This window comes from Azolla caroliniana, unplaced genomic scaffold (assembly GCF_043228905.1).
Source record: "Azolla caroliniana isolate FFs.n. ecotype wild unplaced genomic scaffold, voAzoCaro1.0.p SCAF_9, whole genome shotgun sequence".
In the NCBI taxonomy this organism is placed as follows: domain Eukaryota; kingdom Viridiplantae; phylum Streptophyta; class Polypodiopsida; order Salviniales; family Salviniaceae; genus Azolla; species Azolla caroliniana.
This window is the reverse complement of record NW_028230444.1, coordinates 14,722,868-14,737,456: the sequence shown is the minus strand read 5'-3', so window position 1 is coordinate 14,737,456 and position 14,589 is coordinate 14,722,868. Positions and strand designations below refer to the sequence as shown.

Below are 14,589 nucleotides of genomic sequence, written 5' to 3'. Positions count from 1 at the left end.
ATAACCATCCAAAAAGTTTTGATTATGCGAAATGGGGAGGGAAATTATATGATGTAGCTTTTGGCGAAAGGATGTGGTGGTGCAAATCAAGCAGGGTTCTACACGTGACATCAAAGGAAGAGAGAGATGTATGTTTGTTGAGTAAAGGGGGAGGTGGGGAATCGTGGGTGAATGTCGGGCGCACCTTTGGCGATGCTGACACGGTAGAGAAGCAATCAGGAAACAAGCAAGACACAGGCCATAGGACACAGGACAACAAGACACAGAACACACAACATTCGGGTTTCAATTGGGCCCCAATTGTCGTGGTGTCAAAGTGTTTTGCTTGACCACTCAACTCCACTCCACTCCACTCCGTGCTCAAATTATTGTCATTACAAATGATACAATTCAGTCGCAGAAGAAGCCGCAGAATTCAGAAGGAAAAGGCGAAGACAGATCTAATCTGGGAGAGTCAGCGAGACAGACAGACAGACAGAGAGAGAGAGAGCAGGCGCTTCTGCCATGGCTGCTTCCTATAAAGAAGATGCCAATCCTTTTGCCCAAGACGAAGAAGACGTGAACCCCTTTGCGGTAGGCCCATTTCTTCCTTCTGCCTCCTTCTTTCTTTTTGAAGTGCCATAGCTGTAGTTTCCTTTCGATGTACGTACGAGTAATCGTTTCTCTGATAATAGTCTATCCCTGTTCTGTCCTTCCCTCCTCTTTCGTCTTTTCCCTTTTCTATATGTTCTACCTGCATTTTCTGTCATTTCCAGAGGTATGCATATGTATATGTATGCGTGTGGTTGCGGGCTTAGCCTCACTAAAACATAGTCTCATCTTTTTGTTTCGTGTGTTTGTTTAGGTCAAACCTTTTGTTTCTGAAATTCTTGTTGCATTCCGCCTACATTTTTGTATCTTGTATTGCTCTTCATTGCTTTTGATTTTCCTTTGTTTGGAACCTTGTTTTAATGTGGGCGATTTCCTCTCTCATATGTATGGTATGTTCAGGATGCTGCAGTTCGCACACAGGCTTCGAGACAGCAACCTCAGTACTCTGGAGGTTTCTTCAATCCGGTACATTCCTCAAACATATAATCAATTGTTTCACATTGATTTCCTTCAGGCTTCTTCTAGTTTGTTTTTAATATCCTCAAGTGAACAGAGTTGACAGAACTTTTAATTTATGAATTCTCTATACAAACCAAAACTATAACTTCCACTCCATTGCATCATGCGCCTTCTCACCGCGCAAGATAATGAAGGCATAGAGTAACAACACTTTCATGGTGAAGGAACTCCTTGAGTTTGTAAAATGATCCATAACAATAAAGCAGCATCAGGCTGAGGATACGAAAGTATAGTGGCACAAGTATTGATTTTTCTATTGTATTAAAGATTATGCTATGCTGCCTCAACGAAAATATGCTAAGAATTATGAGGAAAAGGACATTTAAACCTTGTAATTTAACTTGCATATGTCTCTAAATGTTTAAGAAGACACGATGGGCAGATGTCTAGGTCGTCTATATGGCTTTGTATTTTGGGGTTTAAATTCTTCTCTTTAGATGTAATGGTGAACCTACACACCTTCTTCGTTCATATCAGGGGCATTGGAATTTAGATCTGCATCAAACATCAAAGGTTATCTTACTGATTATAAGATGACAATTTCAACTTGGATAGGATGTATATTTACAGGAGATCCACATCAGAGAAACTCTAAAGGGCACCCTTGTGATTTTCTTTTATTTTTTGCAAATGCGCCTAAATTTGAATTTCAACAAAGGCAATAGTTTTAGAGAGTTCCCTTGACATCACCTTGAAAGAGAGGAAAAATAGATGAAATGACCATATAATTGCTCAAATAGCACATATTGAGATTGTTTGAGAGGGGGTGGTCCAAGGGTATTCGGGTAAATAATGATAACTAAGGGAATTTTGGGAAATAAAAGAATATATGTTGTTTTGTGATTTTGTTTTTATTTGTGTTTGTGTGTAGACCCTTTCTTGTATCAACATTTCAATTGATGGAACCACACGTTGCAAGTAATTGTAAGGTGGTGAAACCAAGAAATATATTGAATCAGAAAAGAGTAAGAAAGAAGGAAAATAAGGAGAAAGGAATTTCTATTATGAACAAGGACGAATTTTAAAGATTGCATTCAAGACTAGCAAACAGAACTTGTCAAAGACATTTACAAATTCTTGATACTTGGTCAATAGTAGGCCTGTGAGTTTTGTGGATTGGGAGTCGGAGTTCTTAACATTGCAAACACAAACATTAGATGACGCTTAGCAACATATATCTTGGCTTTTGCAATGATAAACACAGCGACAGGCAACATGTGATGCAAATTGCAGATTTTCTTGAATCATTTGATCTATGAGCATAACTTGCTCTCAAGGCTTGTCCAATTGTATGGCGGCATAAGTGTCTTCTTAAGAGGAAATGCTAATATTCATGGTGTTATCAACTTTACTTCCTTGTCCATGGAAATCGGAGGCTCTACTACAGACCAAGTATCGTGAATTTGTGGATGTCTTTGTCATGTTGAAGGCTCTCATTAGGTAGGTCTTGGGTTCAAATCTCTTAAAAGGCTATTTCATTCTGTATGGATGCTCACGACAATAATTCTGTGCCACAAAATCAGAGTAATCTTAAGTGGCATACAAAATGTTTCAATGCAAAAAAGAAGGATGCATAAAAGTCACTTTTTGAGATTCTTGGACTCATAAAAAGGTCACACTAATTTGAACATCTCTCAAGTACGTGTTCTTAGAAATTTTGTAAGAGTTGCAAAGAACTAGAGAATATAGTTCAATGCAGTGGAATAAATTAAGTAAGATTATGTATGTTTGTGTTGTGATTGTGTGTGGGACGAGAGAGAGAAAAACAATGCAGAAGGTTAACAAAGACAATGTAGCAAGCAAAATGGGTGATGATTATACAAAGAAGATAAAGTTACAAATAAACTATAGAACTCAATTTTATCTAAAGGATAACCAACAATAGATACAAGAGAGGGGCTTGATCTGTATGGGACATAGATGTAAGTACAGATAGAAGTTAAATCAAATTAGTAATGAATGGGGGCGCGAATGACATATCTGAAACATCCATTTCATTAATGTAAAGGCATTTTCCATTCATTAAGTCAATGGTGGACTTTAATACGCATGTGCCCCAATGAGTATGTTAGCACAAGGTTGAGCTTGTTATCTCAAAATAAGAAATATTGTCTATCGAACTTTCTTGAGTAAACAGTGATCTTCAACGCATACAGGCCCCAAGAAGTGTGTATTTAGATATCGCTGAACTTTTATCTCAAGAAGAGTAAATGTGAAATGCCGTCTATTGACCCCTGAGTTGGAACCAACAAGAATAGTCAAAGATGATTGTTAGTCAATTAGTTGGTTGTTTGCTAGTCCAAGCTCAGCAACTGGCTACCATGTGTCTTCCACAAGATCTCTCCCTCTCTCTCATTATGCCATAGGCTTCATAGCTAATCTTCATTGACAAGCTCTCTCAATCTTTATTAGTGTTTGATTTTCTCTTCTTTTCTGGTTGACATGCATGCTCTATATTAGTTACTGTGCTGCCCACGTGGATTACCTTGAAGTTCTGAATAAATGGTGCAAACAAATGAGTTGTCTTGTACCTCAAGCTCTGCATCTAGCTACCATGCGTCTTCCACAAGATCTCTCTCTCTCTCTCATTATGCCATATGCTTCATAATTAATCTTCATTGACAAGTTCTGTGTATCTTTACCATTGTTTGGTATTCTCTTCTATTTTGGTCGAGTTGCATGCTCTATATTAGTTAGTGTGCTGCCCACATGGATTACCTTGAAGTCCTCAATAAACGTGGAAACAAATGAGTTGTCTGGTAGCTCAAGCTCAGCAGTTGGCTACCATGTGTCTTCAACAAGATCCCTCCCCCTCTCTTGTTAGGCCATAGGTGTCATAATTAATCTTCATTTACAAGCTCTCTCAATCTTTACTACTGTTTGGTATTCTCTTCTTTTTGGTCAACGTGCATGCTCTATATTTGTTAGTGTGCTACCCACATGGATTACCCTGAAATTGTCAATAAAAGGTGCAAACAATTGATTGAGAATTCCAAATATCCAACTTCCCTTTTGGAAATAATAAAATAATCTTCTTGTGCCTTCTTTCTCTAGAATCTGCAACACAAGCTCATCCACAAAGAACAATCACAACTTTCTTTATCCCCGTCACTCCTACTAGAGCTACAAGTCAATCAAGGGATACACAAATGGGCTCCCGACCAGAACATAGCAAAGGGGTTACAATAGATTGGGCAATAGCAATTTGTCGTGCACATAGACCTTGACCCCATGAACCAGGGCCTCAACACCCTTGTCATCACAAATGGGCTCCTGACCAGAACATAACAAAGGGTTTACAATAGATTGGACAATAGCAATTTGTCGTGGACATAGACCTTGGCCCCATGGACCAAGGCCTCAACACCCTTGTCATCGTCAAATAAAGGCCATTATCTCCCGCCCTCGCAGATGCTTCCCTCTCTTCGGAGACCTCTCCATTCTGGATTGACCTATGCTAGAGATCTTTCGAAGACAAAAGTTACAGTATCTCACTCGAGAAACTCACATTTGCCAAAAACCAGATTCCCTCGTCTCCTTTTATCTTATTTACTTTTATATTTATAGAGTAATATTTATTTTATTTTGATTTGCTGTTCTCAAAGACGAGACAAAACTTAAGATGTAATTTCTTGTTTGGTCTTATAGGCCATTTTGGCCTCTTAAAAGACGCTAATATATCTTTCTTTCTTTTGTTCTCTCTTCCACTTTTTCAAGTTTTGGTATAAGAGTAACTTAACTACCAAACAACCGTTTCTGGTAGTACAAGAGTAACTTAACTACCAAACAACCATTTCACCCACGTTCCCCAATTTTGTATAAATAGACTATACCAACCTCTTTTGTAAAAACGTTTTTTGCTGCTACTTGCAAATAGGCTCTACTCGTTGGCTGTGTCTCAACTCTTTGCAAACAGAGCCTGTTTGCAAGTAGCAAGCATAGCCTATTTATACTAAATTGGGGAACGTGGGTGAAATGGTTGTTTGGTAGTTTAGTTACTCATGCAGGTATAATAAATGAGGAATAAGAGGGAATACCTTGGAAAAGTGGAATAGAGAGAAGGCATCTAAAGAGTTGCAGATTATAGAGAGAGAAGAATCTAGGTAGATAGAGAATATAGAGGAGAGATAGTAAAGATGAAAGAGAATGCAGGTTTGGAGCTGCCACCCTCCAACAACGACTTTTGTCTTCAAAAGATCTCTAGAATAGGTCGATCCAGAATGTAGAGGTCTCAAAAGCGAGGGAAGCACTTTTGATGGCAGGAGATAATGGCCTTGATCTATTGATGACAAGGGTGGTGAGATCGTGGTCCATGCGGTTGTTAGCACATTCATTCCATCTTTGATTTGAGGTAACTTCAAAGCCAAGGTATTTAAAGCTTTCCAAGTTGTTTGTCAAGGAAGCTTATCTTGGTAGTCTTCATGCATATGTTGACTTGGCACTCCGAATTGTTCCATGCACCTTCAAAGACTTTAAGGTCTAATTGGCTTATAAGACTAAACGAGAGCTTTTACATATTGCAATGTTTTCGAGAACAAACCAGCCAATATGTGTATATATAATATAATATAATATAACTAAACATGGGGTACTAAAGAACCTAGATATCTAAGACCTTAAGTTTATAAACGTAGATAGACTAAAGCTTGTATTTGAAAAATCACCAACATGAGCTGCTCAAAGATGGAGAGATCTCCGAAGTGAGGTGAAGCACCCCACAATCTTGTGCAGTGGACCAAAGCTTCATTTGAAGAGGCAGTGGCATCTCTTTCTTATTTCATAAAAAACACCTTCATGGTATGCAAAGTGTTCTTTTGATTCCGTCCCCTGATGGCACACTTTGTGAATTTGTTTTCTCATAGGTTTGCATGCATATCTGCCTACCTAAGTTTCTGATGTGAGGTCTTGTGCTCATAGTTGTTAAAAAATGCGTATACAACATTTAGAATACTTTGAAGTATTCTACACATATTCTACGCTTTGGAATTGCCATTTTTCAATTTGTCTCGTATTCAATATATTCTAAGAATTTGACGAATTCTACGCATTTAACAAGTATTTAACATTTCCAAAAAGTTTTAAAAAGTTTAACATTTACTTTTTTGAAAAAAAAACTTTAAATTTTAAGAAGTATTTATATTTGACACGTATTTAAAGTATTCTAGCATATTTTGTCTGTAAAATATGTATTCTAAAATTAAAAAAAAAAGGTTAGAATACTTGTAGAATACTTGGCATACGTATTGTATGCGTATTGTATGCTAAGTATTCTACAACAATGCTTGCGTTACCCTATCAAAAATACGGAGTGCATGAGATAGATATGTATCCATATACAAGGTTTGATAATAAATCCATCCAGCAACATGTGAAAAAGAGTGCTTTTGTGGTGGGCCATCTCTCTTATAAAAAAATGTGCCATTGATCTATGTTCTTTCATAACAATTTATTGATATGAACTGAAATCAATCTATTCTTTGCTCGATTCCCAAATATCCATTCCATAGAGAAGTGTTAATGCTACAAATTTATCAAACCACCACAATTTAGCTCAAGGCCTTGGAACTGTAAATATGCGCTTTGTCTTTTGAGGGCACTAAGGGCTGCATATCCACGGTACTGCCCTAATATGGAAAAAACAGAGGGTATGGTGGTTTGAAAAAGAATATTACATATTTTTTTTAAAGTTTTGACCCTAAATTTAAAATTTTATGGTTGTCTAATGTGTAATGTCTAATATGTAATTCTTATGGAAATATTGAGATTATTGCTTAAAATTTATTGACTGAGTTGGATTCAGTGTGGAATCTATGCAAGTACTGTGTCTCTCAGTGAATTATTCAATGATGTGACAGCATGCAGGAAGTGCAGACCGTGATGTGAAACTTGATATACCTCTCAGGAAGGTGAATAAAATAGTGCAATGTATCTTTAATTGAGAGTGATCCTTACTTACACCTGATTAATTTTCTTTCTCTAGGATCTAGATAGAAAGGAGAGAGAATTAGAAAGTAAAGAAGCTGAACTTAGACGGAGAGAGCAGGTATTGTGTAGATAAATATTTTCATTAGTAATAGCTGGAAGATAGTATAAATAATTAATATTATTTTCTCTTCAGGAGCTGAAGAGAAAAGAGGAAGCTGCTGCTAAAGGTGAGATACTTGCTTAGGAGGCTAGTATTTTTGTTATCTGGAACACTTACTTTTTATCTGATTCAATGATCTGCAGCAAGAATTCTTATAGAAGATTTATCATTCTCTGGTGATCTGCAGCGGGAATTCTTATAGAGGAAAGAAATTGGCCACCATTTTTTCCCATCATTCATCATGACATAGCAAGAGACATTCCAGTCCATGTCCAGCGAATACAATACTTTGCATTTGCAAGCTGGTTAGGTATGTATTTTCCTCTGCATTAACTGCTTGCTTTGCATTTAGACAGTGTGCATGTTTGGAAAATGCAATTTGGTAGATAATTCAATTGACTTGTTTGTTTTAATGGTGAATCTAACTGTAGATAGTTATTAAAGAGAGATAAACAGATCTGCCCTCATTATCTTACCTTTTGCAGGGATTTCAATTTGTTTAGTATGGAACTTTGTTGCTGTTACTGCCAACTGGATCGTAGTGAATCACAATGGTGAACATTATTTGCTGTTCCAAGTAAAACTTAGTGGAGATACTTTATGGCTTCATAGTCTTACTGTTTCCCATAATATAATTAGGGCTTGCATATCTCAGTTCATGTATATGTCTCGTATCAAAAATCTCCTCTAAGTTCTGCTCGTTATTGCATCTATATTGTAGGAATAAAGCTCTGGTTGCTTGCCATCATTTACGCGCTATCTGGCATTCCTGGTTCTTATACCTTGTGGTATAAACCCCTTTATCGAGCAATGAGGTAGAGAAACGACTAATAGGAAAATATAATTTTTATTCACAGTTCTACATCGTATTTCCTTTTTATAGTATTTGATATCATTGGTTCCAGGAATGAGAGCGCTTTAAAGTTTGGGTGGTTTTTCTTGTTTTACATGGTGAGCTCTAAATGTTAGCCTTTATTTGCTGTATGCGAATAGTTAGTGACAAAGTCATTTTGACATAATGTGATTTTTGCTTTTTTGCGTTTGTAGCTACATCTACTTTTCACAATCTTTGCAGCAGTAGCCCCACCCATTGTCTTCAAGGGCGAGTCACTAGCGTAAGATTTTAGTCAGCATCACACAATTCTACAATTATGCTTTACACAATTTGTTATGCTATAATGAACCTCAATTTGTTTTTTGGGCTCTAGGGGGATCTTGGCAGCCATTGATTTATTCTCAAGTTCCACCATAATTGGTGTAAGTTAATCGAGTATGTGAAATAATAAAATTTTATTGAGTGTATATCAATGATATTATTTTGTACTTCAGATATTCTACATTGTTGGATTTGGATGCTTTTGCTTGGAGGCCCTACTCAGCTTGTGGGTTTTGAAGGTGATGAAACACATTTTTGAGTTTATATTTTATGTATGTCACATTTTGCATGAATATAAAAAATTCTGATTGCTAAGATTTTACTTTCTAATAACATGTAGTTTGAGTTCATCACTGATCTCATGGACGGCAGCTAAAGCTTAGAAGAAACTGATATCTTTTTGTGTTGTTTTGCAGCAAGTGTATATGTACTTCAGAGGTTCTGGGAAGGCTGCTGAGATGAAAAAAGATGCTGTGAGAGGAGTTGTAAGTTCCATGTAGAATAGAAAAGAAAATAAATTCTGCTTTCAGAGGTCACACACAATACTTGGTTGCAATATTGTGTTAAAACATTTAAATGAACTTAATTGATTTTTACCATTCTTAAAGCTCCATGATATGAAGGCTGTTTTTTGTATTGTAGGATTGGAACTTTCTTGCTCTTTACAAAATACATTCATATGCACGCACATGCATGTGCATGGCATTGCTATAGGAATATAAAGCCAAAATGGTTATCTTCTTTTTCTTTTTTTGGGGAAAAGCCAAAGTAGATCTCTCTCTACACATTCACACGTGCATATTTGTATATGTATATATGTGTATATATACACATGCATGTGTGTCGAGAGAGGTCTACTTTGGCTTTATATCCCTATAGCAATGCCATGCATGCACATGCACACCCACACGTGCATGAACACACACAAGTGCTCGCGTTGGTTGGACGTCATGCATGCACACCGACACGTGCATATTTGTATATGTATATATGTGTATATATACACATGCATGTGTGTCGAGAGAGGTCTACTTTGGCTTTATATCCCTATAGCAATGCCATGCATGCACATGCACACCCACACGTGCATGAACACACACAAGTGCTCGCGTTGGTTGGACGTCACGAAAAAGCAATTGAAGAATTATAGCATTAATTTGTAGTTTGCATCTTTTTGCGGAATTAGGTCATGGTTGTCATGAATTGAATTATAATCAAACAGCTTTGGGGCCTTCCTCTATTTCAAGATGTTTTGATCTGGATTGTGAGTCACTTGGTTCTAATATCTTAGTGACAAATAGACCTTGCCTAGAGGCCTGATGTTGAATTTTGGTCAGGCCTACAGTAGTATTTTTTGCATGTGCATCATTAAACTAGAAATCATGCCTGAATGAGTGTCTTGATTAGTAAAGCATAATTAGTAATTATTTCATTGATGGAGGTTTGTTGAAATTAACGTTCGAAATATCCACTTCTATCCCAACATCTTAAAGCTGAAAAGATGCTTTTGGTTGGAAAGGTGGACCTTTGTCTTGATTAGCAAAGCATAGTTGGTGATTATTTCATTGATGGAGCTTAATAAAACTACCATTCAAAATATCGGCTCCCATCCAACATAAACCTAAAAAGATGTTTTTGGTTGAGTCAAGAGGTCTAAACCGTTGAGTTCGCTAATCTGTTGGACAGTTCCATATGTACTTGAGGATTCATATTGCTCTTTCCTAAAATATTCAATTAATTCATTAACCTATTGACTGAGCAAAGAAGATGTTTTTGGTTAGAGAGGTAGTCAAGAGGTCTAAAACATTGAATTTGCTAATCTGTTGGACAGTTACATATGTACTGACTTGAGGGTTCATATTGCTAATCTCCTAAAATATTCAATTAATTCGTTAACCTATTCACTGAGCAACAATAAAAAGACAAGCAAGAGATTGAAATTGAATGAATAGGGTTTCATTGGGATCAGTTGATAAGAATTTGCAAAAAAGAGAGGGAAACAACAAAGATAACTAATTCAAGAGGTCTACAACGTTGAATTTGTTAATCTGTTGGATAGTTACATATGTACTGGCTTGAGGGTTCATATTGCTAATCTCCTAAAATATTCAATTAATTCGTTAACCTATTCATTGAGCAACATAAAAAAGACAAGCAAGAGATTCAAATTGAATGAATAGGGTTTCACTTGGGATTAGTTGATAAGAATTTGGAAAAAAAAGAGAGAAACAACAAAGATAACTAATGTATAGACAAATAGATTTAGGGTGAGTACGTATTTCTGCTCAACCTCCCATGACCCTACCGCTATGATACAACAATAATTGTTGTCACCACTGTTGTTGCCACAACTATTGACGTTGATGGATGACATCTCCATTTCATCTGCATGTCATACCCCATACACAAGTACATCCACATCATATACCCACTCATGTTTATATAAAAGACCATATACACACATTGATACATGTCTTCACATATTTGCAGAAATATATGTACATCTTCAAGCACATCCATATAAACATATACATAAACATTTACGAAATTGGAATTCACATACATATATAAACATACACATAATTATACAAGTAATCATATACATGCTTATACATGTAGTTGCCCATATATATCCCCACATATTGATACACATACATGGAGGCAAATAATTAGGCATGCATAAACCCATAGGAAAGAATACATAAACTTTGATCACATCCATTTGCACACATTTGTTACATGAACACTAAGGTGAGGAGGCAACACATATTCAATTGACTAATCGTAGAGAGCTAACATCCACTTACAACTGACATAAAAGGGAAATATTATATTAAAAAATCTCACCATCCATCTGATCTTCCCTATTCTCTATATGGGTCAACTTTTCTTTTTATCACTACTTCTGTTCTGTAACGTCAAATCTGACATGCAAGCTACTCTTAGAAAGCTATTTCTGTCATATTTCTTATGCATCTTTCCTTTTCTAATTTGGACATTGGACGAGGCAATTAAGAGCTTTTTACTCGACCTTGCGCCTCATATCCACGGCTAGATTTTCTTTTCCTATCTTTTCTCTATTTTTGTCTACTTTTGAAAACCGCTTCTAACTTTTTATCCTTTTATTTATTACTATAGTTGATTTAACAACATTAGTTTATTTGGACTACTATTTTATTCTCTTTTGAGGGTGGTTTCGCACTATGTGTCGAAAACATCACGACATCCACCCCCACCAAACCTGCACATCCTTCGGTATGTGCCAAGTGAGGTTTCATCCTCCTAGTTGAAATCTTTAATCCTTGTCCGAATATTTTCCTTTCTTTCTAACAACCTAAGTATCTGTGATGGAGATTGACATTGAACCAACTCTTTGGCTCCTTATATCTCTTCTTCCAATGCCACCACGACCATTCTTTCCACCATAGCCATGGAGACCATCCAAACCACCAAATCCTTCATCCGAGCTTTGCACTGCCACGACCGATTGTCATGGCCTCTTCCGTCTTCCCCAAGCATAACACTTCATGCACCATGCATGTGCCGCCTTTGTTTTGATCATCTTCATGGTCAAGGAATTTCAATCTTCCTTCTTTTGTCAATCCAAGGTTGTCTTTGTTAGGCCTCATCCGAACATTGACTTTGACTGCTCCTTGTAGCCCATGCTTCAAGTACATGCTCACATTTACGCCCTTAGACGACCACATTGCATTTTTTCCCCTTCTTCCTTTTTCATGGTATGCTCTCATGTGAGAGTTGACCATCGATTGTTTGATATTTGTAATGGTGTCCTCTTTTGAGTTGGATATTGTGATCAAATACCAAGGAACACCTTTCGAATTCATTTCGTTCGTTCGGTCGTCGTCATGCACCATTGTGCTTTGTTTGACCTCTTCATCATATGCATTAGCTTTGACCTTTGCTTCCTTGCCGCCACCTTCCTTCTCTTGGGTCTTAATTTGGTTTGGGTATGTCTCTTCGGTGATAGCCCTTTCTCCACCGACCGATATGTCTCTGTTCACCATTGCCCAAATCTCTTGAAATAGTGGGGAGGAAGTCGTAGCACACTTGTCATCCTCCTTCATTGTGTTCTCCATAACAACCTCTACCTCTAAGTTGTTATCCGTGGCCATCTCTTCAAACTCATGGGCCGCATACCCATTGACCTTCTCGATCAAGCATGCCTCAATTATGCTTGCCTCTTCATCGTATGCATCGGCTTTGACCTTCGCTTCCTCGCCACCACCTTCCTTCTCTTGGTTCTTAATTTGGTTTGGGTATGATTCTTCGGTGATGGCCTTTTTTCCACCGACTGATATGTCCCCATCCATCATTGCCCAAATCTCTTGAAATAGTGGGGAGGAAGTCTCGACACACTTACCATCCTCCTTTGCCACGTCATCCATAGCCATCTTCATCATGGCATCGTTGTCCTCCATTGTTCTTTCAGTCGGCTCAATTTGCTTTGAGATCTCAGTTGCTATTGGAGCCTTCCATCTTTGAACTATCGACCACACCATGTCAGAATCATCTAGCCATCGACGACGCTTGTCAAGCCATTCACATGCTTTTCTTACCTCAACCCAATCCGTTATGAGACCATTGGGTTGTGTTTCATCCTCTAATAGACTACCTAGTTCTCGTCTATCGTTCACATCCACCGCCTTTAAGAAGTATAGAACCTTATCTTCTTCGAGAAACATTTAGTCGGTGCTTGGGAGATGATTGTACATTTGCTCGAATTCGTTGTACACCCCCAATGCATTTATTTTCTTCCCCTTCTTCTCGATCCACTTCATCAACGTATGACAAGTCATCCTCGATTCATCTTCAAGCATATATTCAGCCAAAAGTGCCCTTTCGAATCCCGCCCATGTTGTTTGTGTGGCTTGAATCTCCCTTATACGGCCTTGTAACCCATTTGCCACGACACGCTTGAAGTTTGATATTTGTTTCTCTTCGATGAAATCTCGTTGTAGCATCTCTGTCTTGTATATAATGAGGAAATCCGTAATATTTCTTCCACCAAATTGGCCCGCTATATCAATGATCCAGTCGATGGCCTTGTTTAATCTTGCATTATTATCACGAGCTCTCATCATATGCTCAACAATAGCTACCAACTTCGCCACTTCGTCAACTTGGATGTTTGTTGAAGAAACCATCTTCTAATCTTCTATTTCAAGCACTTGAATCCTTCCTACTGCCTATTCACGTCGGGTTCACCACTTAATTATGTTGTGAAAATCCGCCAGTAAATGCGGATAGTGAGGCGGAACCACCGGGGTTTTGGACCAGAAGGATTTAGGGCTTAACGCTTAATGCACTTTAAGCTTAAAGACAAGAGATTTCCCTCTAATAAGAGTAAATTGGTAGTATAATAGATTAAATAATAGTTAATTATATTTATGCATAAGCAAATCTTCGAGTAGGAGATTATGCGAGATTGAATAATACTTAATTACTCTTATGAGTAAAAAGGCTTAAAGTAAGCAAGCATGAATAACACTTAATTTTACTTATACATAAGAAAAGTTTAAAGAAAGAGATCATGAGAGAGTAAACATGGAAAGCTTTTTATTACTAAATCATCACTATAATGGATCTATTTTTTTACATGATTTTTTTTTCTATCCCCTTTTAGGGTATAGGAGTATGAGAGAGGAAACATAAATATTTTCTTCTTCAAATCCCCTCCCCATTCTTCTTAAAATAAGCTCTTATTTATAGGTTTAGGATTGCTTGCTTGCTTTCTGTCTTTCTTTTTCCCAAAAGTTTCTCTATATGTGTCAACTTTGCTTTTTATCACTATTTCTGTTATGTAATGTCAAATCTAACATGCAAACTACTCTTAGAAAGCTATTTTTGTTATATTTCTTATGCATATTTCCTTTTCTAATTTGGACATTGGACGAGGAAATTACAAGCTTTTTACTCGACCTTGCTCCTCATATCCACGACTAGCTTTTCTTTTCCTATCTTTTTCTCTATTTTTGTCTACTTTCGAAAACCGCTTCTAACTTTTTATCCTTTCATTTATTACTATAGTTGATTTAACAACATTAGTTTATTTGGACTATTTTATTCTCTTTTGAGGGTGGTTTCACACTATGTGTCGAAAACATCACGATAGCGCGGATATGTGGACTTTAGGATATCTTTGGTGAATCCAATGTGAAAGAGAGGCAAGGGAGGATGACTACTCAAAATGAGGACTTCACATCAATGATGATGAGGA

The 14,589-nt window shown here is 37.2% G+C and overlaps 1 protein-coding gene across 2 annotated transcripts; it reads left to right on the top strand.

Moving 5' to 3' along the window:
- The first annotated feature begins 397 nt into the window (after nt 1–397).
- Nucleotides 398–8,962, top strand: LOC147860228 (secretory carrier-associated membrane protein 2-like). Of its 2 annotated transcripts, XM_087324306.1 has the most exons (13): nt 399–573; nt 991–1,056; nt 6,966–7,016; nt 7,091–7,153; nt 7,229–7,262; nt 7,383–7,505; nt 7,681–7,749; nt 7,917–8,010; nt 8,101–8,146; nt 8,243–8,310; nt 8,404–8,452; nt 8,525–8,590; nt 8,768–8,962. In XM_087324306.1, exons 1-13 carry the CDS (start codon nt 505–507, stop codon nt 8,849–8,851), a joined length of 882 nt encoding a protein of 293 aa, XP_087180432.1. In that variant the 5' UTR covers nt 399–504; the 3' UTR covers nt 8,852–8,962. The 2 variants fall into 2 exon arrangements, with proteins under 2 accessions (XP_087180433.1, XP_087180432.1); XM_087324307.1 differs by lacking the exon at nt 991–1,056 and having other exon boundaries at nt 398–573.
- Nucleotides 8,963–14,589: the final 5,627 nt, after the last annotated feature.

What these genes read in the sequence shown, in the direction of transcription:
- LOC147860228 (XM_087324306.1), top strand. Translation starts at nt 505, where the DNA reads ATGGCTGCTTCCTATAAAGAAGATGCCAATCCTTTTGCCCAAGACGAA. An exon ending in AACTTAGACGGAGAGAGCAG is followed by an intron (nt 7,154 to 7,228) that starts GTATTGTGTAGA and finishes TTTTCTCTTCAG; the next exon opens with GAGCTGAAGAGAAAAGAGGA. An exon ending in TCAGCTTGTGGGTTTTGAAG is followed by an intron (nt 8,591 to 8,767) that starts GTGATGAAACAC and finishes GTTGTTTTGCAG; the next exon opens with CAAGTGTATATGTACTTCAG.